The sequence below is a fragment of the Cygnus atratus genome, chromosome 22 (assembly GCF_013377495.2).
Source record: "Cygnus atratus isolate AKBS03 ecotype Queensland, Australia chromosome 22, CAtr_DNAZoo_HiC_assembly, whole genome shotgun sequence".
Lineage (NCBI taxonomy): Eukaryota > Metazoa > Chordata > Aves > Anseriformes > Anatidae > Cygnus > Cygnus atratus.
Window position 1 is genome coordinate 1,879,122 of NC_066383.1, and position 27,304 is coordinate 1,906,425.

At 44.1% G+C, this 27,304-nt stretch overlaps 1 protein-coding gene and 1 long non-coding RNA gene across 9 annotated transcripts in view; both read right to left on the reverse strand.

Moving 5' to 3' along the window:
• Positions 1–21,159, reverse strand: part of APLP2 (amyloid beta precursor like protein 2) — a 48,015-nt gene extending 26,856 nt beyond the window's left edge. For all 8 annotated transcript variants that reach the window (XM_035555906.2, XM_035555905.2, XM_035555902.2 and 5 more), the window contains exon 1: positions 21,020–21,159. In XM_035555906.2, the coding sequence (XP_035411799.1) occupies positions 21,020–21,100 (81 nt within the window). In that variant the 5' untranslated portion in view covers positions 21,101–21,159. The remainder of the gene's footprint in view (positions 1–21,019) is intronic.
• Positions 21,160–23,970: 2,811 nt separating this feature from the next.
• Positions 23,971–26,695, reverse strand: LOC118252527 (uncharacterized). Its single transcript, XR_004780154.2, has 4 exons — positions 26,649–26,695; positions 25,883–25,977; positions 25,662–25,745; positions 23,971–24,986 (listed from the first exon to the last, which is right to left on the reverse strand). It is a non-coding gene; the product is annotated as an uncharacterized LOC118252527 (long non-coding RNA).
• Between the last annotated feature and the right edge of the window lie 609 nt (positions 26,696–27,304).

Here is a 27,304-nt window from a genome sequence, read left to right on the forward strand (position 1 = left end):
CGAACTTGCAAGAGGGCCTTTTTCTCTCTCTGCAAACAAACACCGCTTTGGTACCAACAACCGCTTTCCAGAAAGCACAAGACTTGACATGTCAAAGGAAACAAGCCACAACAAAACTTTGTTTTATGACAGCACCACAACTGCATCCAAGATTCGAGCTGAATTCTGAAAAAAAAAAGAAATGCAAGATCAAGTATGCGCACAGCATTAGCCCTTGTAAGAAGAATATAGAGCATCAAAAGCAAATAAAATGTACGTGTTAGGAACGGTTCGGACATCATTAGCACAGCCTGTGCCTTAAAGTTCTCTTCTTCAAAAGAAACTTCACAAGAGTGCAGCAAAAGAAGGTCAGTGCACAAGCAGGAGAGGTGCGGGTCCCATCCGGAGGCAGAAACATCCATAAGTAATCCCCTCACAACCGCTCTTGCATGAGCAGAGCTCCTGTTCAAACACATACCAAGCTCCTGAAATCATGACCACCCCGTATTTACATACTGATGTTAGCTGCTGTTTATTTTTGCTGTCTCTCCGGCTTGACACCTCTGGCACTGTGGCAAAGGTATCATTCCTCCTCCTGGATTGTTCAAATAGTTTGCATATCAGTAGAGGGCTGTTGCTGTAGCTACCAGAACATGCTAAACCCCAATTCGCAGCTGAACAAACGAGACTAATTACCTGCTTGATTTCGTCGCTTTTAATCAAATGGAAGAATCTTGTCTTGAATCACACAGTTGAGTAAATTAATGAACTTTGTACAGAAGTTGAATCTTTAAACCCAGGGTCTGCAAGGTAAGGTTTTTGAGTAACGGCCTTCAGTTTTTCACCACTGACAATCCGCTCCAGCCACCAAACAGCTCACTTACTTCGTTTACCATTTTATCTCATTCTACCTGCAATGGCAGAGCACAGCACAACTGAGCATAGCACAAACAAACCCCTTTAACACTGCCACTCAAGGGAAGAAAGTCGCCTACAAGGGTTTTGAGGGCAAAGACCTTTTCTGTTGCCCACACAATTGCCTTCACCATACCAAAACCAAAAGCTGATCACTCAGGCTGACCAGGCTTGAAGTTAGTTACCCAACACTCCAGCATTATTTTGCAAAAGGAGGGTTGGGGAACACACAAAGGAGAAGGAAGCGCAAGGCAGAAATTGCCCTTGGCTAAGCTGCTCGGTATTTCAGAGAATTCACCCATTCCACATTGCAGAGGGATGAAGAAACTGAAAGCACGTTTCTCCCTGGGAATTTCCCAGCCATAAATGGAAGCAGCCACCTCTCTTGGTGCTGGGGAGCAAGTACTAAATCCCTTAAATAAGCAGGCTGACAGCCTGGGAGGGGCACCGTGCACAGCGAGGAGAGCTCACCCAGCGGTGCACATCCTCCGTGAGCACTCCTTCGGTGGCTGTTACCCTCTGAATACATACCCGTAACACGATGACTGCTATTTGGGAAAAGACTGTTACATAAACCACCACCTTCCTTGCTAGCACTTGAATTCACAAAACGATTGATGATAAATTTCACTCTGCCTTTTGGTATAATTCTGTAATCCAGTTTGCTTTCCAAGACCAGAAAAGCATTTGATTCCATAAACACACAAATCTCTGGCCAGTTAATGTCAGTTAAATTCCTCACCCTGTCACGCAGGGCCTGATTTACGGTCCTCAAACACTGGAATTCAGACATCTAAATCTTCTTCTTCTCTGATGGAAGCATCTCTGCCTAAGCATCCAGTCTTTCATTTACTCCTAACTTCTTAAATTTTGGGACAGCGGCTTTCAAAGGTGGGTTTTACCCATCCAGAGACTTGGGCTCTGTACTCTAAAAAGGGTCACACATTTTTTTCCCCTGTAAGTATCTACTGTCTCAAATGAGAAACTCAAGACTTAGAAGTCTGGAAAGAAAGACAACTTGTTAACCCAAATTGGTCTTCTGAGCTGGTTCATCACATGGCTGAGCGATGGCCCAAAAGAGAGACCTCTGTGGGGTCAGGAAGAAACCATCCCCCTGCTTCTCCTGGAGAACTTGCCAGCTTCCTTTTGCCAGAGCAAGGTAAAACTGAAGCCTCTAGTTATCTCGTCAGGCACGACTCAGTAAGTTAAGAATTTCTTGGAAACGCTGCGTGCAAAGTGACTGCTGTGTCCATCTTTTTGATTTTCTGCTTTCAAGACTTTCAAAGCCTTCCCTCTCATCTTGCCTCTCATTCTTCTAGGAGAGAACTCTAATTAACTGTAAAATGCTTTTGTAATTTAAATTAAATTGGAGGTTCACAATGTGCCTCTAAGATACAATGGGTGACTAAAAATTGGCATGGCCCAAACTCCAGCATTAAATTCACAAGCTGCACATCACGAGGAAGCAGTTTTATAGATGGATGCCATCTTGGTAGCATCACTGCTGTCTGCGAGGCTTTGACCAACTCCAGGAAACAATTTTGATCCATGAGGCTGGGAGAAACAGCAGCCCAAGAGAATTATTTCAACCTGCAAAACAATTTTGCACCTTCACTAGAGCATCTCAACACTCTCGTAGCGGATGCAGTCCTTTAATCTCTTATTTCATTCTGAATTCCAGCCGCAAACAACAGAGGGTATGGGAACTCCCAGCAGTGCCTCTTTCAACCCACACTGAAACAAACATGAAAAAATAGCCATTTTCCTTTGCCGTAGATTTCCAGGATCTGCTAAACTTCATCACAACACAGCGTATTGAGCAGGCTGGCTATTCTGCTCACTATCAAATGCTGTTCAGGGAAGCCTTCTGGCATGCTGCTGGGGGCTTCAGAATACAGGCGGCTGGAGTTTCTTTTTTGAGCTTTCCTAATAGCACAGGTATCTGCAAAATGTCAGATGTAACTACATTCTGAATTTTCCGTCAGGTTAAACATTAGAGTAACCTCGCTATCTGATCAGATTAGCCAGAATAGGCGTCTTTATTCCAGCAGAACCAGGGTGGACAGGAGCTGAGCAGAATATCTGAGATTCACTTCTTATTTATGCTACAGAGTTCACGTAGCATATTGCTTCCAGAGAAACATTAGGAATACGCAGTATGGAAAATCCTGGTCTCCCTGCTAGCATGCACAGGGCAAACAATTGACAATGCAACAGACACCTCCCTTTGTTTCGAGCTCACTTTACATTTAGGCTTCCTCTGCAGCAACACAAGCAGATGTTTTAAAACTGAAACTTCAGCCTCCAGGATTCCCAGGCTGCTGAGGAGACCTCCGAGCATGAACTGCATCGACAGCGGCCAGAGAACACAGACCAATACGTGCCGGGGACGTTCCTGGCCTTGTAAGAAAATGCGCAGCCTTTTGCAGCATTGTCCACGGGTCAGATCAGATTTCCTGCTCGGTAGAGTTAAATACTCCACAACTGTTTGCTGCTGCACTAACAAGAAATGCCAGACTGTACTTTGAAAGATTACTTGCACTGTTTATTTTTAATTAAGTAAAGCTTCTCAAAAGAAAGACTGCTTACTATATCATAATGTACACGAGGCATAAACCAACACGCCATCCCCATCTGGCACAGACCCCACTATCCAGATAAATTTCACTTCCCACCTTTACTTAATTAAAAAGAAAAAAAAAAAGCTTTTCTGGATTTCATTAAAAAGAATGTTTCCCATTCTATCTGTAGTGACAGGCATGTCAGCGCTGCAGCTCTTCCCAGGCCTGTGGAATAACCGCAGATAGGCAGAATGTAAATTGAACTTTTTCAAGACCACTCAGGAATTCAAACAGCTCCTTTGACCCAAAAATGAGTCCTGCTACCTTATGAGCCTCCCTTTGAGCACAGCCCTTGATGACCGTCCCTTCTAAATGTGTGTTTTGACTTTCTGCCCCTTCCTTGGCTGAAACCTGGCATGCACTTTGTGCAGGGACCTGACTGCTTCTAAGCCCCAAGTTTCTGCTGTCTGCAGGGCAGACATGGGGATCCCTCCTTCCATAAGCAGAGGCCAGTCCTTTACAAAATTAAAGGCTCAAGAGATGTTTACTCAGAAACTTCACTGCTGCAGTCCGATGCAAAGCGTTCAGCTGGAGCTCTGGGGAAGAGGAGGAGAAGACCCCGGCTGGAATTTGGAGCTGAGTCCCCCAGTCTCCAGGCACTGCACAGCCCTTAAACTTTACATTCATCGCCTTGAGTCTCACCTGCTAATGAACTGTTTATGGCAAACTAGGATTCAGGAAATCAACACTTGGATTAAAAACCGAGGGAAGTTGGCAAAGGGATTTTATGCACAAGAACTTCTAAACAGAATATTTGAAATTCCCCTGTATTTGGATTTATAACTTGTAAACATGAGCAGAGCCTCCAATTCGTGCTTCAGATGGTGTTCCACACTTTGTTTTCCTTAGCTCCTCTTCCTGCTTTTATTCAGCAGATAGGTGGCTTGAACCCAGGAAGGCTAATGAATGTCTGACACAGCAGGCAGTAAATCTACAGACTAGCAGCTCATCCTAGCTCTATTGCTTTATTTTTTTTTAAATTGCTGATAATTACAATAATGCACGTGGGCAGGGGTCCAAGACAGGAAGAATTATTGTCTGCAGGCAGATCTGGTGTGAGCTGATAATACCAGCCTGTGTTTGCTTTTGAATTTAAATGGCAGAAATCTCAGTAAAGCACTCTTTGGTTTACTTTAACTTGCTGGAAGGGGCAGCATTCTCATCGGCTCGTCCTTTATTGACTTTTGTGGTAGAGAATCCTGCACCGGCCAAAAACTGGAAACCAATGCAGGAGCTGCAGCGCTGGCCTGGGTGCAGTTTATATTTAGATCCCCTGTCGGCGGCTAACACGCAGCCTTGGACGCTCGGAAGTTCCGTGACAATAACCCATGCACTTTCAGATGTGCTGACAGCAGCCGTAGCACTGCAAAGACCCAAACAGCGCTGAAGCCTGGAGCATTTTCTACTGCTTCTGCGCCTTCCTCCGCCTTTCTGCAGAGGAAGGGGGAGATTCCACATACCTGTGACTCACGGGCAGCCTTTCTGCCCTTGGAATTTGTACTAATTACGCAGCAGATTATCCTCCCCCCCCCACCCCCAGTTTATCATGCTCCACAAACCAAGCCTTGGTGAGTCACCGGGCAGATAATCTGCTGTCAGACATCTGCGCTGTACAGATAGGGGAAGTGGCACCGCAGGCAGCGCGGCTTCTCGCAGGGAGCAGTGATCCCACCCAGCACAGCCAGGATTCGGGGCAGGCCTGGCTCCCCGAGGCCGGTTGTGGAACACGGCTGCCTTTAGCATCGCCTCTTCTAGCCCTGGAGAGGCAAAGTTCAGAGCGACTCGGCTGGAACATTCCCTGAGCAAACGGCACTGCACCCATGGCCGCGGCCTTTAAACAGACCAATTGGTAGGCCTCAAGCTTTCAGCGCTACGGCTTGTGCGTAATGGCTGCAGCCAGAACAGCTTCCCACAGAGCTATCCTACAAATACAGGGCGTGGAGAAGAGATGAGCAGCACTGCGACCCCGCCAGTGACCCGAAGGCAGCGCACAGAAGGGTCCGGACACGCGAAATCGGCCGGGCCACCTTCTGCCAGGCACAAGAGCCCCAAGGACAAGCTTCATGCAAACTGCTTCATGGCTGCACTCACGGCCACCTCCTGCCTTTTTGCAGCAAAACACAGCAACGGGGCTATTTAAAGTGCCTTTTTCTGGAGCGATTCTAAGTCATATCACAGCACATGCAGGCGGGACCTATTTATTACTGGGCTAAACTGAGGCACAAAGTCAAGTGACTCGCCTAAGGTCAGCCGTCAGTGGGCGCAGGCTGGATTAATCCCCAGCCCCTCCTTGCTCCAATCTGTGCCATCATACTGCCTTGCACAGCAAGACTAATTACTGCTTTCCCACTTGAATTATTTGGGCATCTGAACCACGGAGACTCAAGATGTCCAGTTATCTTGCCAGTAAATGAAAGCTTCGGTGCAAGTTTACGTTTTCACATACACTAAAAACCTAGGAAAGAAGAAGGCCGTGGGGAACACACCGCATGGCTGCGAGCACAACTCTGTACTGGTTTTTATAGAGCCAGGTTGGAGATGGATTGCAAACCAGGAGATGTCTAAGAGCACACAGATGGGAAATCCTAAAGCCTGCAGGAGCTTCCTCAATCTCAATCCTTCCTCAAAGGCCACAGAGAGACCAGGACGACTTTGCCTTCCTGGACAACTGGAAGACTTCAAAAACTGCAAAATACTGTGCAAGAAGAGTGGCCACAGTTTAATCCTGTTTCACTTTATTTAGGAAAAGAAAAAGCACTTAAGTCTCTTTTCAGATCTAGATTTCATTACTGAGCTGGCTGCTAGCACGGACTATTACTGTTAATAGCATAAAAGCTTCACTGACACCAGCACTACATGAGAAGTATTGAGACGTGCTATTTTATAAGTAACTTCTCCGCGCAGTTTAATAATGAATCCTTTCCATCTTAAGGCACTTTAGCCGTGTAAGAGTTAGTGAATATAACCACAGGAGTAACTAGGATGCAGAGATTCAATCACAGGAGTAACTAGGATGCAGAAGGTCCATAATACACAGGAAAGTACAATTACAAAATCTTTCATCACTTCAAAACAGAATGTTCATTCCAAAAGTAACTTCCAGACCGATGCTCATCACGAATCACAGACATGCACTTGTCCAAGCTTTCCTAGTGGACAAAACTGGCAGAAAGGAGACCGAGAGGAGAATTTATTACCTTCAAGCAAGCAAAAGCTAACAATTAAACTGCCGATGCAAACTGATCTAGCATTCCAGAGGAAAAATAAATTGTAAAAAAAATCAACACAAATATTTGTTTTAGAGACCTCAGAAGCTCACTGGGAGCTTCACAAAAAAAACCTGCAGAGGAGACCACTGCAGGAACCTGTGGTTTCTCAGCCTAACCATGCTCCTCACCACTCAGATGTCACGAGATAACAAGGCTGCACAGATTGTGTTTTTATCTGCAACACAAATATCCAAGAAGCCAGCAGGAAATTGAAGAGCATATTTTAATAGAGCGTCAAGAATTTGACGTGGCAAGGAAAAATACCTGGAAAAAAAAATTGCAAGATAAAGGGAAGATAAGTGGGAAGTTTGCAGTGCAGGCTTACGTTGGTTTCAGCCATTTGTGAGCTCAAGTTTACCTCCCTTTATGGACGTCGTTCAGCATCACAGATTGGCTATTTGCGTGCACAGACTGCAGATGTTTTGGAACATGATAAAATGCTCACTTGGTATCTTAAAGTCCTGCAATTAGGTGACAAGTTAACTTCCTTTGGCACGCAGGAATAATTCCACAGGAAGTGCTCGAACCACGCTGAAGCTCTGCAGGTCGTGTTGCTGGCTTTCCACCCGCAAATTCACAATCTTCTGAAAAACACGTTAATTGGTAATCCTGACATACACACAGTTCAGATGAAACTTCAAATCTGGAAGGGGAAACCATGAGGTTTTTAAGTGCTGGCTGTCCAAGCCACTCTAATGACCATCTTTTGAGAATAGGAATCCCACGGCTCAAATACAGGGCTGCTCTCAACTTTGCAGTTGCTCCCCGAGCTTTGCCAAGTATTTGCTGATCCAGACCAAAATCAACATGTTACCAAACTAATTATGGAACAGCCTTGCTGTTTTTCAGCGTCCAAACTGAGGGTATATTTATCCTTAAAACTTTTAAGGTTCTGTCAAAGGTAGGGGTTAATTCTATAAATTACAGGCCTATGAGAGTAAGTCAGCAGTTAGCAGATACTACTGAGATGGGGTAAATTAGCTCTTACGAAATATATTTAGAAAATAATGCAAATTGGGATCTTAAAACAAAAACAACTCCCCACACGCCTTCCCACACACCTCTTCCTCCTACTGTTATTTATTCTAAGAACTGCTTATGGCTGAGCATCTTTCAGGCAGCACCTTGTATCAGTGCTCGCATACAAAACAAAATCCTTTAAGAATATTTAATGTGCAGGGGCGTAGAAAGCAGCACTTTAAAAATCTTAGTATTTGCTGCTTAAAGATTCCCACACTGATATTCTCAGTTTATTCAGCTACAGTAAATAATATTTTTTTCTTGAAGACAAAACCTCAATGCCCTAAGAAAGTTTAGTTTGCATTTAAGCTGCTCATTAGGAAAAGTTCCTACCACTTATGGGTAAAAAAAAAAAAAAAAAAAAAAAAAAAAGGCAAAAGAATTACTTTAGCAAACCCATCTCAACTTCTCACATAAAAACAGCCCTTCAATTTTCCTGACTGCAGTTATTTTTGATCCCAGTAAACAGCAACAAAACTGATGAAAAGCTGCCAGTTTCCTTCCACTAATACTGGCAAACTGGAGTTCAGCAAACAAGCATGCAAGAGCAGAGCTGTGTGCTGGGTTTTTAGTTTTTTGTTGTTGTTGTTTGTTTGTTTAAAATAAAAGCCAAACACTTAAGTAGCAAAAAGGCTGAAGAGCAGGAAGACAGCTTGGAGCAACACAGCTCAATTCCAGCAGCCAGACAGTGGAAGTTTAGTTGTTTATTTCTACGTTTGTCACCCCAGAGCCACACATCTCTGAAGCATCCCATTACTAATGGCAGAATTTAGGCTGGAATCTCACAACTTACTTTCTTCTTTCAAAGTGCAGCATAAAACGGGAACTCCAGCCCCTAAAGCTCCCACCCCCAGATTTAGCAACCTAACACAATAGAGAGGTCAAATGGCAAGGAGCCTTTTGAAGTACCCCTGAAGTTTTGTCAGCTGCTGGGTCACAGAAAGTGAGGAAAGGACCTCAGTAATGGCTTAATGGATTTCAGTCTTTTACTCTTTGAAAGCAATCCTGACTAATTTAGTAGCATTTTATTTCTAAAGCATTAATTTATCAGCCGGGGTTTAATAGTCACAACGTCATATCGTAGCTAAGCCAGCATACAGAAATTCTAATGGATGTATTAAACAGTTCCTTTAAGGGAAGCAACAGACCTCTACTTAGAGTAACTGCTTAATGCTATTAGAAAATTAAGCAGTAATTTATAGCACGGCCTAAAGCTGGTGAGGTTCAGATCCCCTTTACTGATTTTGCTGATCCAGAAAGTAAAACTAGTTCAACAGAAGTTAGCACAGAGCCTCAAATATGTCAAGGCTGCTGTTCTGCAAGAGTTAACTGACTTTCCATGTTGCACAAGCACACCTGACCTCCACGGTTTTATAGGTCTTGGGCCTACTGAGCTCTATCAGATTGTGAAGCATTAGAAGGAAACAAACAAAATGGGAGAACTGACTTTCATGTATGATAAAATGAGATTTCAACTTTTGTTATCAATTTCTTCCTGCTTTCAGCAGGAAGAAGGAACTCACTGTACACCGATACCCTATTTTCTCGAGGTTTCCCCACACACACTTCCTACACATTTTCAAGGTAGGTGTTAGAGAGCAGTGCTCTTTTTTTTTTTTTTAAAAAAAAACTTGAGCTGCAATTAAATACAAGATGGGTGGAAGAAGTGGTTAGATACTGCAGCTGCATACTTCTGCTGCTTAGCTCTTGGACAATTTTTTAAGAAATACAACACTTCAGTAAGGTCTTCCAGCACAAAACCATTATGAGCCAAAAGCTTTATTACAAAGCTGGAAGCAAAATCACCCATTCCACATCAGTGGGGGAAATCACCCTTTGAAAAAGAACAGGCAGAACAGTTTTAGCCGATCTAGTTATGCCTTCAGGAACAGCAGGCAACATACACTGAGAACTCCCATCACCTCCAGAGAAGTTCCTCTTCAAGGTCTCCAACAGGGAGCACTACTTTTTAAAATTTTTTTCCCAGAATACACCGTTTAACTCTTTATCCAGTCTGACCATCCCAGCAGCAAAACTATTTTTTTGGCCTACAGATTTAGCATCCTCCAGCTGCAGGAACAGCAAAGAAAAAACTTCAAGCCGCGTTGCTCTGAACACGAGGATTCCCAACAATTCTCTGTTTCCAAGTAGCCTTGGAAAAGGCTATTAGCAGAAAGGGACTGTTTACTTTTTCTTGCAGAAACTTTTTTGCCAGCTCAGATGCTCTTGTCCAACACTTGAGTGCATTTATCTCTGCTGAGAGCCAGCAGAAAGATATAAAAGGTCGGCTGTCACAAGCAAGTTTTACTTTCTTTGACCCTACAAGCAGATATGGACGGCAACAGAAATGCTGACTTAACACATAAATCCCATCACTAGGGCGGCGATTGGAGGGAAGATTGATCTGAGTATTGATGCAATAGGCCACTCACCATTTTCCTAGCCATAGGCTGAGTAGCTTCAATAGAGTTTTCTCAAAGTCAAAGGCTGAAAATGTTGCACAAAGTTCTCACCCCTGGGAGCGGTGGTTCCGTTTTTCATTAGTTGACTTCAGACACGGCCCAACAAGGCTTTTGATAACTCAGACACACGGCTGTGCGGGTGTCTCAGCAGCAGCCTCACCACAATCAGGCAAATCACTGTGGTGGATTCGCCCTATGGAATGTATTCAGATGCCTCACATCGTAAGAAATCAGCCCTTGAGAAAGAGCCATGTTGAAATAGTAGCTTGATGATGCAACAGCACCAGGCAGCCAGAAATGTCTCATTCTAATATCCTTATTTTGGATAAATAAAAACCCTCGTGGGCTCCAATGAGCTCCTTCCAGTCTAGGTCTCATCGTGGCTGCCTCTCCACGCAGCCGTCAGCTAACCTACCCAGCAGTGATCCCAGTGCTGGCTGAACTCATGTCACGAGCCTGGGGACAGCCAGAAGATTCTGAGAATACTGCACTGAGAAATTTTGTATCAGACTGCAAATACACACCAGTTGGAGTAGAGGAAAATGGGCAGAAATAAAAGCTGCTGTGTCGAGGCTGCATTGCAATTCTAAAGCCTGGACAGCAGCAATGAATGTCCTAACAGTAGAGCTGCACAACTCCAGTTCAGATCATCTGTGTTTTGACAGTTATACATGTCAATGAAAGGGACAGGAATATTCCAGCATAGCAGCTGGAATACCAAGCACAGTCCTCTTTGTTGACGCCATTCTTTGTTCCCAAGGTTAGTTCTCATCACTCCAGGACTTATCCTAACAACTAACCTACAGCTAAGCACACAATTTTAAGTTTCACTCAGGAGCCTAGGTGCTTCAGAGGGGCTCCAACTATCTGTTCATACACAGAAGAAAAAAAGCAAAAGTGTCTGTGCAAACACCAACAGACTGTTTCTGTATGCAAACTCAGCACCAGTTTCATCCTTCAGCAACACGAGCATTTGAAATTCAGCTAAAGACGTTCACATCCTGATGCATTCCGATGGATTGCACCACTCTGGCATGTTCAGTCTGTATCTTTATTTCATACTTTATATGACACGTGACGCATTTCGCAGCTTAATGACTGTTTTGATCCTCTTCATCACTGAAGAACGTCATCTTAAATGGGATGTAGGTACATATCGTTACGTGAATGCTGCTCAGACAGGTATTTGAAGAGATATTCCATGCCCCAGAAGTCCTTCCAAAGCAAATACTATGAAACAAAAACCTCTGCTTTACAGATGTGGAGTATTTAAGCTATCTGCTATAAAGAGTCAAAAATGACCAGCCCCCTGTTCTGGCCTAAGAAGCAGCTTACAGTCAGGTCAGAAGCACTGTCTTAAAGTAGTAGCAACGTACCTCAAAGCCAAAACCATGGGAATTGCTGCTGGAAGTTCAGCTCCAAACAGCTGTGCACATCCTAGACAGTCAACTTTGCTGCCAGCAGTAGCTAAATGTTTGTTATGCCCTCGGTTTTACCATCAAGATAGATTTAATAATCACAGGCTATTAAATACAATAACAGAACAGTTTGAGTACAGCTATCAGCCACTTACATAGTGAGGAATAACAATTTAACTTTTTGCAAAAATCTTTAAAGATAGTGACAGGAAATACAAAAACCCAAATCGAAACCAAGGGCAACAAGGCAAATGAAGCAAAGTCATCGTTTCTTTTGCCTTAAAAAAAAGGCCATTTAGAGTCTTAGCAAGCAGTGCTCCCAGTCCTTCTCTTCCACAGTACACGTGAAGCTTGCAGCCCAGTTTGTGGATATCTTCACAGCATGCTTCTCCGGAGCAACCAGTTCAGCTGTTTGCATACACCTAACTAACAAGTACGCCGCTGGCCTTTTCAGAGCTGTAATACCCTTGTAAAACATCAGCAGCTATTACAAAAGGGCCACAATGATCCATTCTAGTCAGTGCCCTGCAATGAAAAAGGGAATTAACATGCTACGGATGCCCTGCGGAAAACCTCCCATGTGGTTATACTTTGAAAAGTGTTCTTCACACCACACTAATTCCCGTGTGGAGCAAGGTCCAAAGCTTGCTTAATGTAACCGAGGAAAACAAATCCATCCAAATCCAGGAATTTCAGCCTGGACTTCAAAACGCCTTTTGTCTGTATCACAGGTTTTACATTTAAGCAAATCTGAAAGAAGATTTCCTGCTGCCTTAACAGCCCTGGTGCATTAGGAATCCAGCTCTTCTCGTTAGTCTCCCTTGGAGTCATGATGCTGAGCGAAGGAGAGATGGCAAAAGGCCTCCGAGGTGATCGGCTGGTGGGCGTTTATTTGTTTCTTTGTCTCTTACCCTGAGAACTGAAGGTGTTCTGAAGCAAGATGCAAGCATTGAAAATGAAGGATTCGCTTATCCAAAACATTACGCATAAAAGCAGTACTAGGGATTCAGACATAAATAATACATGTCAGCTGTTGCGATTAGTGTAACTCGGACACTTTTTTTTGAACATGCATACAATGAAAAGACTGATACAAGGACAAGCATGCAGCCAGGAGGTGGGGAATCCAAACCCCTCACAAGCTGTGACTTAGCCCATACAGCCAGCCGTGGACAACACAGGGTTACAGCAGCACAAAATATTACATCGCATGGAGCCTGCACTCTGGCAGGCCATTCATCTTCTGCCTCTGTTATTGGTAAATTGCTTCCGAGAAAGCGTCTGTTGCCCTAAACAGAACATCCACATACTGACTAGCTTTGTTGCAGAGCAAGTACTGATGCAATTGAAGAAGCCAGAATTTACGAGGAGCCTTATGGCAGAAGGTGGAGGGGACGGGGGCTGCACCGCTGCGGTGCACACTGCAGAGCCACCATGGATGTGCTGCTGCCGTCCTGCGCCCCTGGTCGGGGAATCACTTGGACGCTCTGGGGACAGGCTCTGGCCCCACGCCAGTCCAGAGCAGCACGGACATTCGTGTCCAAAGCAGATCTCCAACACACCAACACGTTTCAAAAAACAAAATCATGATTTGCTGGCTGGCTACCAAGGAAAAGCCTTTGCCACTGCTCGACACTGCCAGTGCCAATGCTACAGAACCCTACTTCAGGACTCTGGAAATTAATGATCTGTCTGAAACCCTGCACCCCAAACTACCTGGAGGCTCTTAGTCCTATTCCAAGAGTCATGAACATCGTGCTCTATTCAAGAATAACAACTGGTTTCCATGATAACGTGCACCCTTAACAATTTGTCTCCCTTTCTCCTGGCAGGCAGCAACATTTAGCAAATGCGTGAGCACTGCCACGTACCCTACATTGAGGGTTAATTTCTGGCCAGGACTGTTGCACAGGCTAACGTGCTTAGCTTGGATCTCGACATTGTTTCATTCTTTTGGGTTTCTAAACGCATATGTGATCTTGCTGCGTAAAATGAAGCAGACATCAAATTCAATTTCTTCAGCAAGGGCTTTGATAAATTATGCAGAGAAAGATTCGCGTTCAAATGCCGATATACTCGCTGGGAACTCAAACCACAGGTTTGAATCAACATTTTGCATTTAATCTTTTGAGAGAAATACTTAGCAGATTAAAGCAAATCTGCCCCTCTCTATTTCAGGCCACTATTATTGTGAGACGACCAGCATAAGAAGTCAGCCAGCCCGCAACCAATGCTCGGTATTAGTGAATTAGTATAATTCGTGCAGATTGCTCTAGGACTACCTTTGGCAAGTTATTAATCCCAATATGAATGGGAAAAGATTAAACACCAACAAAAAGACAGACTACTTAGACCCAGCAATGTGTCAGACCAAGTCCAAAACCATATCGAGAATTTGGTGATTAAAAGCTTTATACTGGAGGCTACCATACGTCTAAGCAGAAACCAGCTTCTTTTGTGAATATGCAATCCAAATCCGCTTGAAATCCAGCATGAGTGCATAATGTTTATTGTAACAGATGGCATGGGCAAGATTTTTCTTTTTGTTGCTGTCACTTCACACTACGCAATGACATCATAATTAGTGGGATTCGTCAGCCCAACATCCAAAACAAAAGGGACAAAACTTTTGGCAGGGAGCTGGATCTAAAAATAACGTACAAGCCCTTACAGAGAAACCCAAAAATTAAAAATGCAAATGTCTGGCTTTTGATTTAAGCATCTCAGTATTGAAGTTAACATAGGGCAACTCCCAGAAAATACCAAGTAGCTCACCAAGCCTCTGGTCCATCCTTGCAAGAACATCATCAGAAGATGATTTTTGAGGTCTTGGCACTATTGCAGTGCTTTGAGGTGGTGGATTAAACAACCCAAGCACAACAACAATGTGAGAAAATGCATGCCTGTTAGACTAAAAAGTTAACAGAAGAATATCTTTCTTTAGTGCAAGAATTAAAAAATCACTGGCCAACACCTCAGAACATATCAGAATCTCAAAAATACAACCTAATCAGTGAGTGTTTGGTTGTAAAAACAGACCTAAATGACTAAGGGCGCTTCCAAGGTTAAACACTACTTTTATTTAAACACTTCTGGTGTGGCTGGTTGTCAGCCTGCCTGATGTGATCAGCAAGGAGTCTTCAGTAAGGAGATGATAATTAGCTACTCATAAATGGGAACTTCACTAAGTACCAATCTACTGTTACAGGAAGGAGGAACAAGGCCCCAGCCGCTCCGTCTGTGTGCATCTCTCTCTCCATGTCCTTGACCTGAATCAGACTATACTTCTGACTGCTGTAATTTTGTTAGAGAGAAGCTTACTGTATGAAATTACTTAAATGTATCCCTGTCACTGAGCCAAAGCCTGGGATCCCAGCGCTGAAGCACAGTTATCGTCCGTGCAGCACCTCAGCGCGATACCCGTACGAGGGAGGCCGCAGACAGCGGGGTGAGCCGTATCACTACCGAGCACTCTGTGCCTTGGCAGAGTTCGGACACGTGAAGCTTTACCAAGGCAGCCAGGGAAGAAAGGTCAGCTCCAGCACCTCCGTTTTTTGTTTATTTTTTCCAGGCTGCATCTAAACGATGTGGGTAATTGTTAAGCCCTGCGTATTTGGTGCCTTGAAAAAGCTCAAAGTCATCATTTCATAACGATTTTCAGTTAGTCTCAAAACACAGAAAAGCCATCTGAGCCAAACAATTATTGATTTCGTCTCCTCTGTAAACTTCTCTGAACTCATGTGCCGCATGGAATAGCGACCTCAGGCCCCCTTGGTAAACTAAAGGGCCTGTACAGCCCCAGCGGCCTGCTACGCTGCTCAGCTGCACGGGAATCCCAGCAGCCAAAATCTTCCAAGGTTCGGATGATGAACCCCCAGAAGGGCACCCTTAAACGAGATTGATTTAAACTCTATAGCCAGACACTGATCAGCAGGCTTGAAATCCAAGACTTCCCCAAAATTACTGCTAAAAATTACTGCAAGGCCTAACACGGTTCTGTAGAGAAAAAAAAATAGGGAAAAAGCACCTCAGGCGAAGCCATTATCCTTGCAGTCAACACACCAACATTGTGGGAGCTGAACAACAAAAATTCTCAGGCTATTCTGTCAGTAGGCCAGGAGAGATCAAGTATTGATCTCTAAAATGGATAAAGAAATACATGTTCAGGCATCAGGACTGCCTGCAGCAGAAAACAAAAGACTACACGGACCATGCCTCATCCACAAGGGTGCTTTCACCATTGGTTCTCTCCCCATGAAACACAGAGAATGAGGACGTGATTTGATTTTCCAAGAAAAATGGAAAGTGAAATCAGACATCGGACGCCACAGACAGCGGCCCCGCATGACTCCGCGCACTGGTCAGGAGACAGCACGCTGCTGGAGGTACTAAGGCTCTGCAGTGCCTCAATTCCTGCAAGAACATGATCATTGCTGACAGCACAGAAAACAACAACCAAACATTATAACGAGGTTTAATGCATATATGGGTTGATCCCTCAAAAATAACGAAGGTATTCTTTTCCCCGCTGGCTATACACTGAACAACCGCTGTAATGCTTGGCGATGAAGCGCTGGTAAGCAGCTTAGCTGCATGCGTTTCTGATCAGGTGGACACCTGATTACGTAAAAAAGCCGAGCCGGCTACATTTTGTGCTAGAAAGATTAGTTTAACACCATTTGCAGAAGATTACCACTTTGATCATTTGTCTCAAGTTGGAGGTTAAAGTTTCACAAATGCAGATAAAGATGAAGTTTTGAATATTAAAATCAGCCCAATGAGACTGCAGAGCAAGCATTATGACTCACTGACCATTGTAGAGCCATGAAGAAAAAGTGAATTTAACTTCTCTTCTCTTTTCTATGGGGATTTTTCATGTTCTCATATGGGGCAGGAGAGTTAAGTACATATTCCTGACTGTTTCCTTAACTGAAAAGAAGCTGAACAAATTAAACAATTGTTATCCATATGCAAAATCTAACTGGGGAGTTAGTTGTTCACCACTGCAAGAATTCATAAATTGAAAGTGCAACCAACTTAAGAAATTACTAAAAAAAAATAAAATCCATCTGTTTTCCCTGAAATGCACGTTTCCTTGTGCACAGGCTCTCAAGAATGAAGGTTCATTTGGTTTTCCCCCTTGTAGCACCCAACTTAAAGCATAACTTGTCCCACTGACATAACGGTGGTAATGTGATGAAGTTACCTTCTAGCCCACAGTATCCAGAATAAGAAGCCACCATGTGTCATTTTGGATAAACCACAGTAAACAGAAGCCTGATGATTTATTCCATTCACTAAATAAAGATGTATATCTGGAGGAGTTGCTCTGACTTTACACAGTGCTGTCAATCCATGTCCTCTCCTCACAAACCTGAGATTTAATGGCACAACTCCTTCCTGTAGACAATGGAAACTCAAAACTGCAATACAAAATGCAAATAGCCTATGTGCCTCGCAGGCTCCATTTAAGGTTAAACCAGTGATAGGATGTGCCATTTGCCTGGCACTGCCATTAGCAGTGACAAACTCACTGCTAGCAGAGGAATCGAAGCATGCTCATTATGGGCACAGACAACACTTTTGGAGAAAAAAGGGACAATCTTGTAGAGCTGAGTACAGTTCTGAAGTTGGAGCCTTACCAGAGTGGTTTATAGGCCATTGCAAGTATCTGAAGTACTCCAATTAAGAGCCAGCACCATCTTAATTTAACGAGATTTCGGGGCACTGACTGCATGAACTAAATTTAAAAGAAAAAAAATCAATGGCAGTAAGCTTTACTGCATGTAAGCAACATGAGAGCAAACAGCTGAAGGATTACGTCCATTTATACACCCTAAAGTAGTCAACAAGAAGATTCTGAGATGCTGAAGTGCAGAAAGCAGCTTTCTTGTTCTACCAAGAAAGGAATAGCTGGGGATAGCATACTCCTTGTATTTTCAGCTGAAGAACAAGTTTATGGTTTAAGCACATTTGTACAAGCAGATGCTACAGTCAAAATAACTTATGTTTACAAGATTGAGTCCATACGCCTCCAGAAGACACATACAATGGAAAAAAGCAAAGGCAATTTTTTTACAAGCAAAATCTAGAGAGGAGCATGACATACACAGAACAGGCACTATATTCTTTCTTTCTTGCACTATAAGGCACTGGAGAAGGTGCAATATATAACAAAACTCAAATGCAGCTTAAGCTACCACCCATACAACAGATTTTGAATAGCTCCCAGGTGCTGCAATGGACATTAATAACAACAAAAACACTTAATCCAAGGTAGAGAGATAATAACACCTAAATAACACATAAGAGAGGTCATAAACAAGATGCCCTCGCACATCTAGCACAAGGAGAGCTGAAGGCCTTCTCCGAAGAGCAGGGCTTACCTTCACGTAGCCTTCTACAATGCAGCAGAAATTCCAGAGCCTCTCTGCAATACCAGCTGCCCACTTGATTCGCTTTATTTCCTTACACGCATCTCTGCCCCTGCGAAGCTCTGCTTTAGGCTTAAATGAGGCACTGCATCTAATTGCTTTCATACGAAAGTAGATTTCCTAACACTTACTGTGAAGTGAAGTTGTGGGAACTGAAAGCAAACTAAAGGCCACGTTCAAGACTGGAATTTTACTGAGCTGTTTCTACTCAGGACTTCAACACAGAAGTGGAAATTTCCCCTAGGTGGAGTTCTTTGTTCAATGCAGCAGGCAATTAGAAGTCCCTAAGGTCTGCAGAAATGGCACACGACTGATATTTTTGTTAGTGAGAATTTAAACACACCATATAAAAATAACAAGAACTGCACAATTCTGATGCAAGACAGCATGTTGTTTTTCTCACCCCAAATCTTGGTCATTTGAGGCAGACAGGTAACAGAAACATTCAAGATAGCTTTGGAGAAAGACCACTCAAAAAAAATGAGACTAAAAAAAAAAAGGCAGTATCAAGTCTGCATTGCTCAGATTCGATTACACAAAAAGGTCAAGTGATAAAAAAGAAACTTTGCATCTTTAAAGGCCTTGAGGGCACAGCACAAGTAGTTGATCATTGGAATACAGATCAAATTAGAATAGATTTATTTTCTTTTTTCAGTCGGCATCAGTGAACTATTTGAAGTTCTCCTAGATTTCACAAGCAAAACACAACAGTCACTGAATTCAAATACATCCTTACGACATGCATTGCTGTGGGAAGAAAAACCCATTATTCTGCTGGGTATCCGTGCTTTCTCTGAGCTCTTATATTCAAATTCATTTGAAGAGAGGCTGTCAGAGGTTATCTGCCAGCACCACGATCTGAAAGGGAGACGGTCACCAGCGACAAGCCCCAGTAAACGCCCTATTCAAAGGTTCATCCGCCAGTAATTAAAAAATAAATAAATCTGCCACTCCCCTTCCCCCATGCATGGAAGAAAGAAAAACAAATTGTAGTCGATAAGAAGATTACCGGGTGTTCCAGGGACAGGGACAGGGACTGGTAGCTAAGATAATCGAGCAAAAGAAAATCCACCTAATGGGACCGTGCCAATTCAACTAAACTAATAAATACAGACAACGCTATGTATTTTCCTTAACTCTAGTACACTTTCAAATGTCTTTTTGATTTTTAATCAATCACTTATACATTTTTCATCACATTACCTGGTATCCTCCAGTAACGATGATGAAAACAAGAACAATAACCATTTCACTTCCTAAGCTCTGCGTCAAGATAATATTCTGGAAAAAAATTTGGCAGCAAGAAAGACTCGAGAGCTGCAGCTCCCCACGGACAAGACAATGGTAGAGGATGCAGTATAAATAAAAAAAAAAGAATTAAAATGTCACAACTGACATTTTGTGTCAGCAGACCAAGGAGGCTGTCATGCCTTTGGAGGATGCGGATGCTGCGGCAGGAGCAGATCGCGCACACACCTCCAAACACCGGCAGCCCGCCGCACCAGTGCGGCCCCAGCCTGGTGCTGATCTGTGTCAGCACGCACCGGCCTGCCGCAGCCTGGGAGCGAATCCACAGCCCCTGAACCCAGCCCCACTACAGGCACGGCGATCCACTGAGAAAGGAGGCAGGAACCATTCCGGGTGCATCCTCTTCCAGCAGCTCAGCACCCCACACCGCGGGGCTGCCAGGCGGGTGATACCGGTGCGCTCCCCTCAGTGCCAAAACCTTCACTAATCCCATTCTGAATCCCGGGCTCCGCTTCTTCAGCTGGACTCAAGGCTTTAGAATAAAATTACGGCTAGGTTTGTTTCCCGAGGAGGAAGTCGGCTTTTTGAAAGGCAAGTCCGTGAGCAAGTGCAGCCTCCAGAAGGGACGTGCCACTAGGAGCTGAATTTGCCTCGGATATGCCAGAGGAAGTGACCTACAGCTGGAGGAGTTTCTCAACAGGTGCAGGAGATCAGATTAGCGTGGCCACCACCCAGGACAGTCCCCCGCCACCAAGGCAGGAGCACGAAACCTGACCGTGGCATCAGCTGGGGTCCCTCGGACCAGCCCTGCTGAGCCTCGGCATCACCCCTGCAGGATAACCTCAGCGCAACTCTTTCCCAAGAGGATTATTGCCTCGTTCCACTGATTTACAGCAATCTAACAGAAACACCAGTAAAAATTAGGCAGAATACTATTCCTTGGCAACGGCTGAATAAGAGGGCAGAGCGAAAGTCCTGGGCTAATTTCACACAAGACGCAAAATATTAAAGGGCCGTGCTTATCGCCGGTTGGTAACTAACAGCTCGGGGCTTGCAATTTTTGCATCGCACCGAGGCAGATGTTCTGCTTAACCAAGCCCATTACATTTTAGGCCATCCACCAGTAGCCACGACCCGTCCCCTACCCGTCCCTGAACAACGCAGAGCCCCCGCAGGACGATGTGGCGGCTCTGCCTTTCCGACCAGCGTTCAGGCGTGGTTTATTAAACTCTATTTACTCGCAGCGCTGGGAGCTGGGCGCACACTTTGCTCTTTGTTTTGCTGGTTCGCTCCGACAGATCTCGCAGCATCCAGGTTTTAATGGCCACGATTCCTTTCCCTACCCACCGCGCGCAGATAGATTATATTAAGTTTTTATTTTCAGGGCAGCTTCCCTCCCCGAATTACCTCTATGTGTAAAGTTGCATTTCTGCAAACGGGAGCTGCAGCACTCGAGCAGGACCGCATAAAGCACGCCCTTTAAGCCCAAGCATCGCTCCCAGCCCCACGGTGACGGCGCACACCGGGGGATTTACGGGGCTCCCCCACGCAGGCAGCACCCCCAGCCCGTTCCTCCCCCGGGGGCTCGCCCCCCGCAGCCTCCCCCGGCCCCGCTCCCCCCCGGGGGTTCCCCCCGCGGCACCCCGCACCCACCTCGATGTAGCCGGCCAGCGCGGCGGCGGGGCCGGCGAGCCCCAGCAGGAGCAGGAGGGGGAAGCGCCGCGCCGAGCCCATCGCCGCCGCCAGCCGCCGCCCGCCACCGCCGCCCCGGCGCTACTGCGGCCGCCGCGCCCCCCCCGCGGGACCCGCCTCGCCAGGCCCCGCCCCGCGAAGCTGGGCCCCGCCCCCGCCGCGCCGCCCGGCCTATCGCAGGGAGAGGCGCCGAAGCGGCGGCCAATGGACGCGGGGCGGAGGCGGGGCGGTACGCTCGGGGGAGGAGGGGGTGGAGCCGCGCTGGGCTCAGCCAATAGGAGGGGGAGGCGCCGGGGTGGAGGCTTCGCCCACGGGGAGAACGCAGCTGTGGGGCCCGGGGGGAAAATGGCGGCCGGAAAGCCCTGAGGCGGCTTTGCGGGCGCGACGCCCTGTGAGGCCGTCGGGGCGGCGCCAGAAGGCCTCGGGCCTCCTGGTGCCCTGCCCACCGCCACAGCGAGGGGCAGGCCGCCTGGCCCACAAGGGAAATGGGGAGGTTTCCTCGTTTAAAAATAATAAAAAGCAGGGATCCTGGGCTAACAGAAAGCCAACTCTACGTCTGCGTCCTCTCACAAACACTCAACCTATTGGTACGCTGGGCACCTTCATTCTTCATCATAATAAAAAGACACTTCAGCTCTTTTTTCCCTTTTTTCCACTCTTCAATAAAATACAGCTAAGACAGCACTGTTAGGTGGCTCCATTCCAGCAGCCACCCCAACAGGAGCTGGCGTTCGCGTGCCCGCACCCAGAGAGGATGGCGCTACCTGACGAGATTACCACCGCACGCGCTGCTGCCTGCTTCTGTAAACATAGCAAAGCTCTCAGTAAACTTTAATAATAACAGGTACTTATCCCAGCGATACATCACCTTCTGCTCGTGCGCCGCTTGGTGTAAAGCGGCTTCGCCTCCTGTTTCTTTTGAACAACGAGCATGTGAGCGGTGGCTTTCAGTGCAGATGTTCTGCCACAGCTGGTGCCACAATTTAAGGACATGTTTCTGCCTTTAAAACCAATCGTACCACATTTGCATCGCCTGCTTCAATTTCACCACGTTACTTATAAAAAGAAATTTAAGCAAAATGAAGCAAGCCCTTCAGGAACAAAGCACAGATACCAAGCACAGCTGCTGATACAGAAGCCTTTACATTCCAGTGCAAAGCATTTATTAGTCCCTTTTTAGTAGCTCTTTGGCTTCTACAACAAGAACATACCTCAACTCAGGGAGGACAAATGCCCACCTTCAACACGTAACTACTAAAGCTCCTACTGGTTTCAAAGGCAAGAGCAGCGTTTAGGTAATATGACACCTTTAAAAAATTTATTTAGCCCAGTACATTTTAGACTTGTCATTCTTGTCATTCTTTAAGCAGTAACAATCACGAAATCAATTATAATTATGTCTGGAAAGGAATATTCTATAGAATCTGTAGATTCACTCTTTGTATGAAAATATATATGCCACTTCCATGGTGTGGAAGAAAGATCTCTGTACAAAATGTCGTATAGTTATAAAACATTTACATTCTCAACTTCCGTATTCTTTAGTGTCTCTTACAAGTGCTATTTTCTGAAATGGTTGAAGGGAATATTGCTGAAACGTTGCAGATGGGGGTAAATCTGGACGATAGATCAATACATGGCCCAGTTTTAATTAAAACAGCTGACTGGTCCACTAGTCACTTATTATAGTCTCTTTTTTATAGTATTTGAAAGCCTTTAAATCTCTTTTACTGCAGTCCTTTGGCGTATATAATTTTCTTTTCAACATGGCCAAATTCAGTTGGAAAATGGAGTTAGTTTTTTGAAAATTGATACATTTTAATTTTATTGTGCAATATAAATACACCAGTAAATAACTGAGAATATTGAGAGTTAAGCTTTTTTAAAAAAAAAAGTAAAAGGTGGTACTTTTCTTTCTCCCCAGGCCACAAAGTACAAGCTAGTTATAAATCTTTGGATAGAGGCTTTCATTCGTGGTTTAATTTACACAGCACTTAAAGTGCTATATAAATTAATACACTTTTAATACTTAGTATTTACATAGCGCTTGGTGAATATTAATGCTCACAACACCTCTGTGAGCTAGCGTATTTTGCAGATGTCAGAAAGGCTGCAAAAAAAATAGGGCTTGTTAATTGTTAGAGTATGTAATGGTGTAATTCTTGGAGTAAAGCAGAAACTGAAGTAATTGGCTGCAGGTTACTGAATACTTCTAGAAATAAGTCACAAATGTCTAAGTTCAGAGGCATACAAAGTATGAGGGTCCTCACGAGACTGAATTTCAATTGCCATTTGTTACCCGTGTGAGAAATCTGAACAATGGTCCAACTAGAATATACTTAAGTCTTTTGTCTCAAGCTATTCGGTCACCTATAAAACTAATGTACAATGGCTGTTAACACACACACCCAAAAAGCAGCATCCACATACACAGACATACCAAATACTTGATCCACTTTGGAGTATTTTTTATTTATTTTTTACTGAGACTATCTTGATTAGAACAGCATTATCCTCATTTTTCCCTGACAAGCCATTGCAATCTGCTGACTTTTATGGAAGTCTCACAGATAAGCACGAGCTATGAACTCAGCTTAACTTCTCACCTTCAGTAACAAATCTTTCTCCTAGTACTACACTGCAGACACACCAACGTAAGAGCTGAAGTCCTATCACAGGGCTGGAAAACAGCATATTCTGGTCCAAAAGCAAGACCATCAGTGCTCAGTGTACTACCTAAAAAACACGCAACAAATTAAATTTGAATTCATTAAGACTAATTGATTCCCCTTCACATGGAAATCAATCCTCCACAGAAAAAAAAAAACAGGAGATCTTGTTCTTTCCTTCGTGGTCATCAGGAGCTCTGAATACAACTGAATTTACATGATTGCAGGAGGGCGAGGAGAAAAGGAGATTGAGACAGAGCATAGATCTGTCACTAGAGCCATAGGGCACATAACAGTGAAAGAAGCAAACAGAGGGTGAGTGGATTTACCATTGCCATGATCCATCAGCTATTATGCAGCCTTCATGGAGTAGAAGTGCAAGGTGGTGGAGTGTCAGGCTGCAGTAATGGCTGAAAATTACCTTCCAAAGCCCACCAATGATCTGTCACACCTCGTAGAATCACTTGCACCAAGCTGTGCAACCCTGGAAAAGTCATTCTAGGGCTACCCCATTTTTCTTGGCATTAATGTAGAGATGGTGTTTAATATATACGCAGTGAGCCACAGAAAGGTTTCGTTAATGTCAGTAAAACCCTTTAAGATCCTCAGGTGAAAGGTTCTATGGAAGTGCAAGTAACTCACACACTTTTTGTCTAGAGCCTCTTAATCCTTTTTAACACAGTAGTTATAACTTCTGGAGCTTTCCATACATCGTGGATGAGTTTCTGTACTGTGTAGCAAAAATGCATAGCACTGACTTCACAGCCAGTGGCCTCATAGAGTATCATTTGGCTCTGCTGTGAGATGGCTGTTCTGGGATCGGAGCGATCTCCCTCATCATGCAGATGGTTGTCCAGAGCTGCCTAACAGCATGTTTACACAGCAAAATGCAAATGCAATTCCAGCAGTTAAAAAATAAAATAAAAGCACTTTCGGCAGGGATCATGAAAGCTTTTGGTGGTGGTTGCTTTCAAGTAAGTACTAGTCAACATCATAACAGCAGGTTATGCTACGAAGCATGAAGCCATGACCACTGCGTGTCGACGTTTTCTGTGTAGATATATTCCAGATTAGAACTGGTAGTTATCGGTTGTTGCCTCTGACAACAGTACCACTGAACTGCTGCAAGGCAGCAGCATTCCCTAGGATGCCTTTTCGATTGCTAACCCTGTTAGGTAGGTAGCAGCATTCATTTCCTTCCAAGAACCCTATTTTATATGCTTGGTTCCGGGGCTTTTAGCATCCTTTTCCCAGCATACCTATAGAAAAGAAGCAGAGAATCCTGTGCTCAGCCTTGGCTGGCTTAGAGAGAAAAATCCTCCAGTACTGCTTATTCTGTAAGCAATGTTTCAAGCGAGCACCTCTCCATTATTACTGGCAAGACCACAACTGTGTAAATGGAACGAGCATATTTATGATCACAAAACCGTGCCCTAAAAGGGCAATGTTAAACTCTTGTTAAAAAGGGTGAAGAGAAGTCAGTGAGGAATGTGTCTGATACCAGTAGAGTCACTGGGAGCAGCAGCTTCAGCAAACAGATGTGCTGAGATCACGCCAGCACTGGAGAATGAGTTCACAAAAGTGAGAAAGCCTTTGAATATTCTAACCAGTCTCTTAGACTCCACAAATTAAAGCATAAAGTTGATCTAGCCTGTGAACAGTAATGTTATCCAGCTCTTAATTAAAAAACTTGATTGAAGATTTAAATGGCAGATCATAACACTCATACTAGCTCTACATGACAGATATGTGCAAGTTAGAGGTTGCGAAGGTAGAGCTGAGCCAGCCTTGGTTTTAGGAGGTAAAATGCAAACTCAGTTTAGAAAATAACCACAACATATGGTGTGCTTCAGTGGAAAGAACTCCTAATTCAGTTACAATTCAGCAATAAGAAATATAAAGAGTGCTTGAAGGAAAAAAATATATTAACCAACCTGCATGGATGATATACAGTTAACTGCCACAACTCATCATCAGCCATACTGTGCTCAGGACAAGTCCTCTATTGGTGAACAAGGCTGTTTGAGAACCGTAAGGCAATACAAAACTTTTATTAGTAAACTAAAACTCAATCCAACATCCAGCTATGTAAGTGCCTTGGGGAAATAACACTTCTCCAAAACCTGTAAATAATATCAGAAAGTTGCCAACCTACTTTGGTATTGGACATCTATATATGGCTGCAAAATTTCTTTGTGGAAATCTAGGGTTCCTGCAGTTTTGTTTTGCAACTCAGACTTCCATCTGTAACTGAGAAAGACAACATGTGGCAAACAAGGCACAGAAAGTCCAGCAGCAGTGCAAAGAAGGAAAGTTCACTGAAAAAGAATGGAGTTAAAGTATAAGGTACACACAGAGGATGAAGATATTCCCTAGAAAGGAGATAAAAAAAAAAAAAAGACAGAGACCTTCTAGGCCTTGAAAGATAAGGTGAAACAGATAGGAGTTTAAAATAGTTGATTTAGACAGAAATACAGTGGAGTTTAGAAGAACGAAAGGATGAAGAATAAATAAGAACAGATACATTGCAAACAGTTGTACCTTAAAAAATAAGAGTAATTGCAGGCATGAGGAAAACTAGCAGAGGAATATGCGAAAAAGGATGTGATACAGTAAATAGTGGTAGACAATGAGCCTGTTTCTCCTCAAAGACATCTTTAAAATGGCTTGACAGGGAAGGGAGGAAAAGTCTACCTTTTATTACACCAATGAATCCGTAACTCCTGATGGCCATTTCCATACTGCTCTGGTTCCGTGCCTAACACAGCGCCAGATCTCAAGTCTAATGTGTTTTCAAAGAGCTGTAACAAACACTTGATTTGACACATGGAACTCAAAACACAAGAGGAGAAGGGAGGAAAGAGGCTGCATTGCAGAAAATACTTTGTAAATTCTCCCCCTTTGGCATCATAATATCTTACCACAGTGGCCTGAAGACTTCCTGTCATCTTTATCTCTTCTAGTCCACCTGTGAAGACGGGAATGTTATTTAGTCTCTGAGAATGGTAGGATCAGTTGTTCATATGGTGGTCAAACATTGCAACAGGCTGCCCAGCAAAGTGGTGGAATCCCCATCCCTGGAGGTATTTCAGAGACGTGGATGGGGCACTAAGGGACATTGCTTAGTGGTGGAACTTTGTAGGTCAGACTGATGGTTAGACTTGATCTTGAAGTCTTTTCCAACCTAAAACTATGATTCTACATCGTGGGCAACCAAATCATTCCAACTTGAATAAGCTGAACAGTGCAATTTGTGGCAGAGAAGCCATATGAGAACTTAAAGAAAAAGACAATTAAAAATCCACTAACAACTGAACATACTTTCCAGTTATTGGGTCATTATGATGCTTAAATTTCTCCTATTGTCCTTGGACAACATTTCTTTCTTCCCCTTGTCTGCTTGCCAGTTTCATTCAGACTCTCATTTCAGCAGTGTAAAAGGTTCTTCATTTTATAGAGGTCTTGCATGAAAGATGAAAATTCAAATATGTTATAATTAGCTACAGTTCCACATAAGTCAGTATTATTGCATCTTTTATATTAGATCTGAATTTGTCCCACTAATGTGTGTCAAATA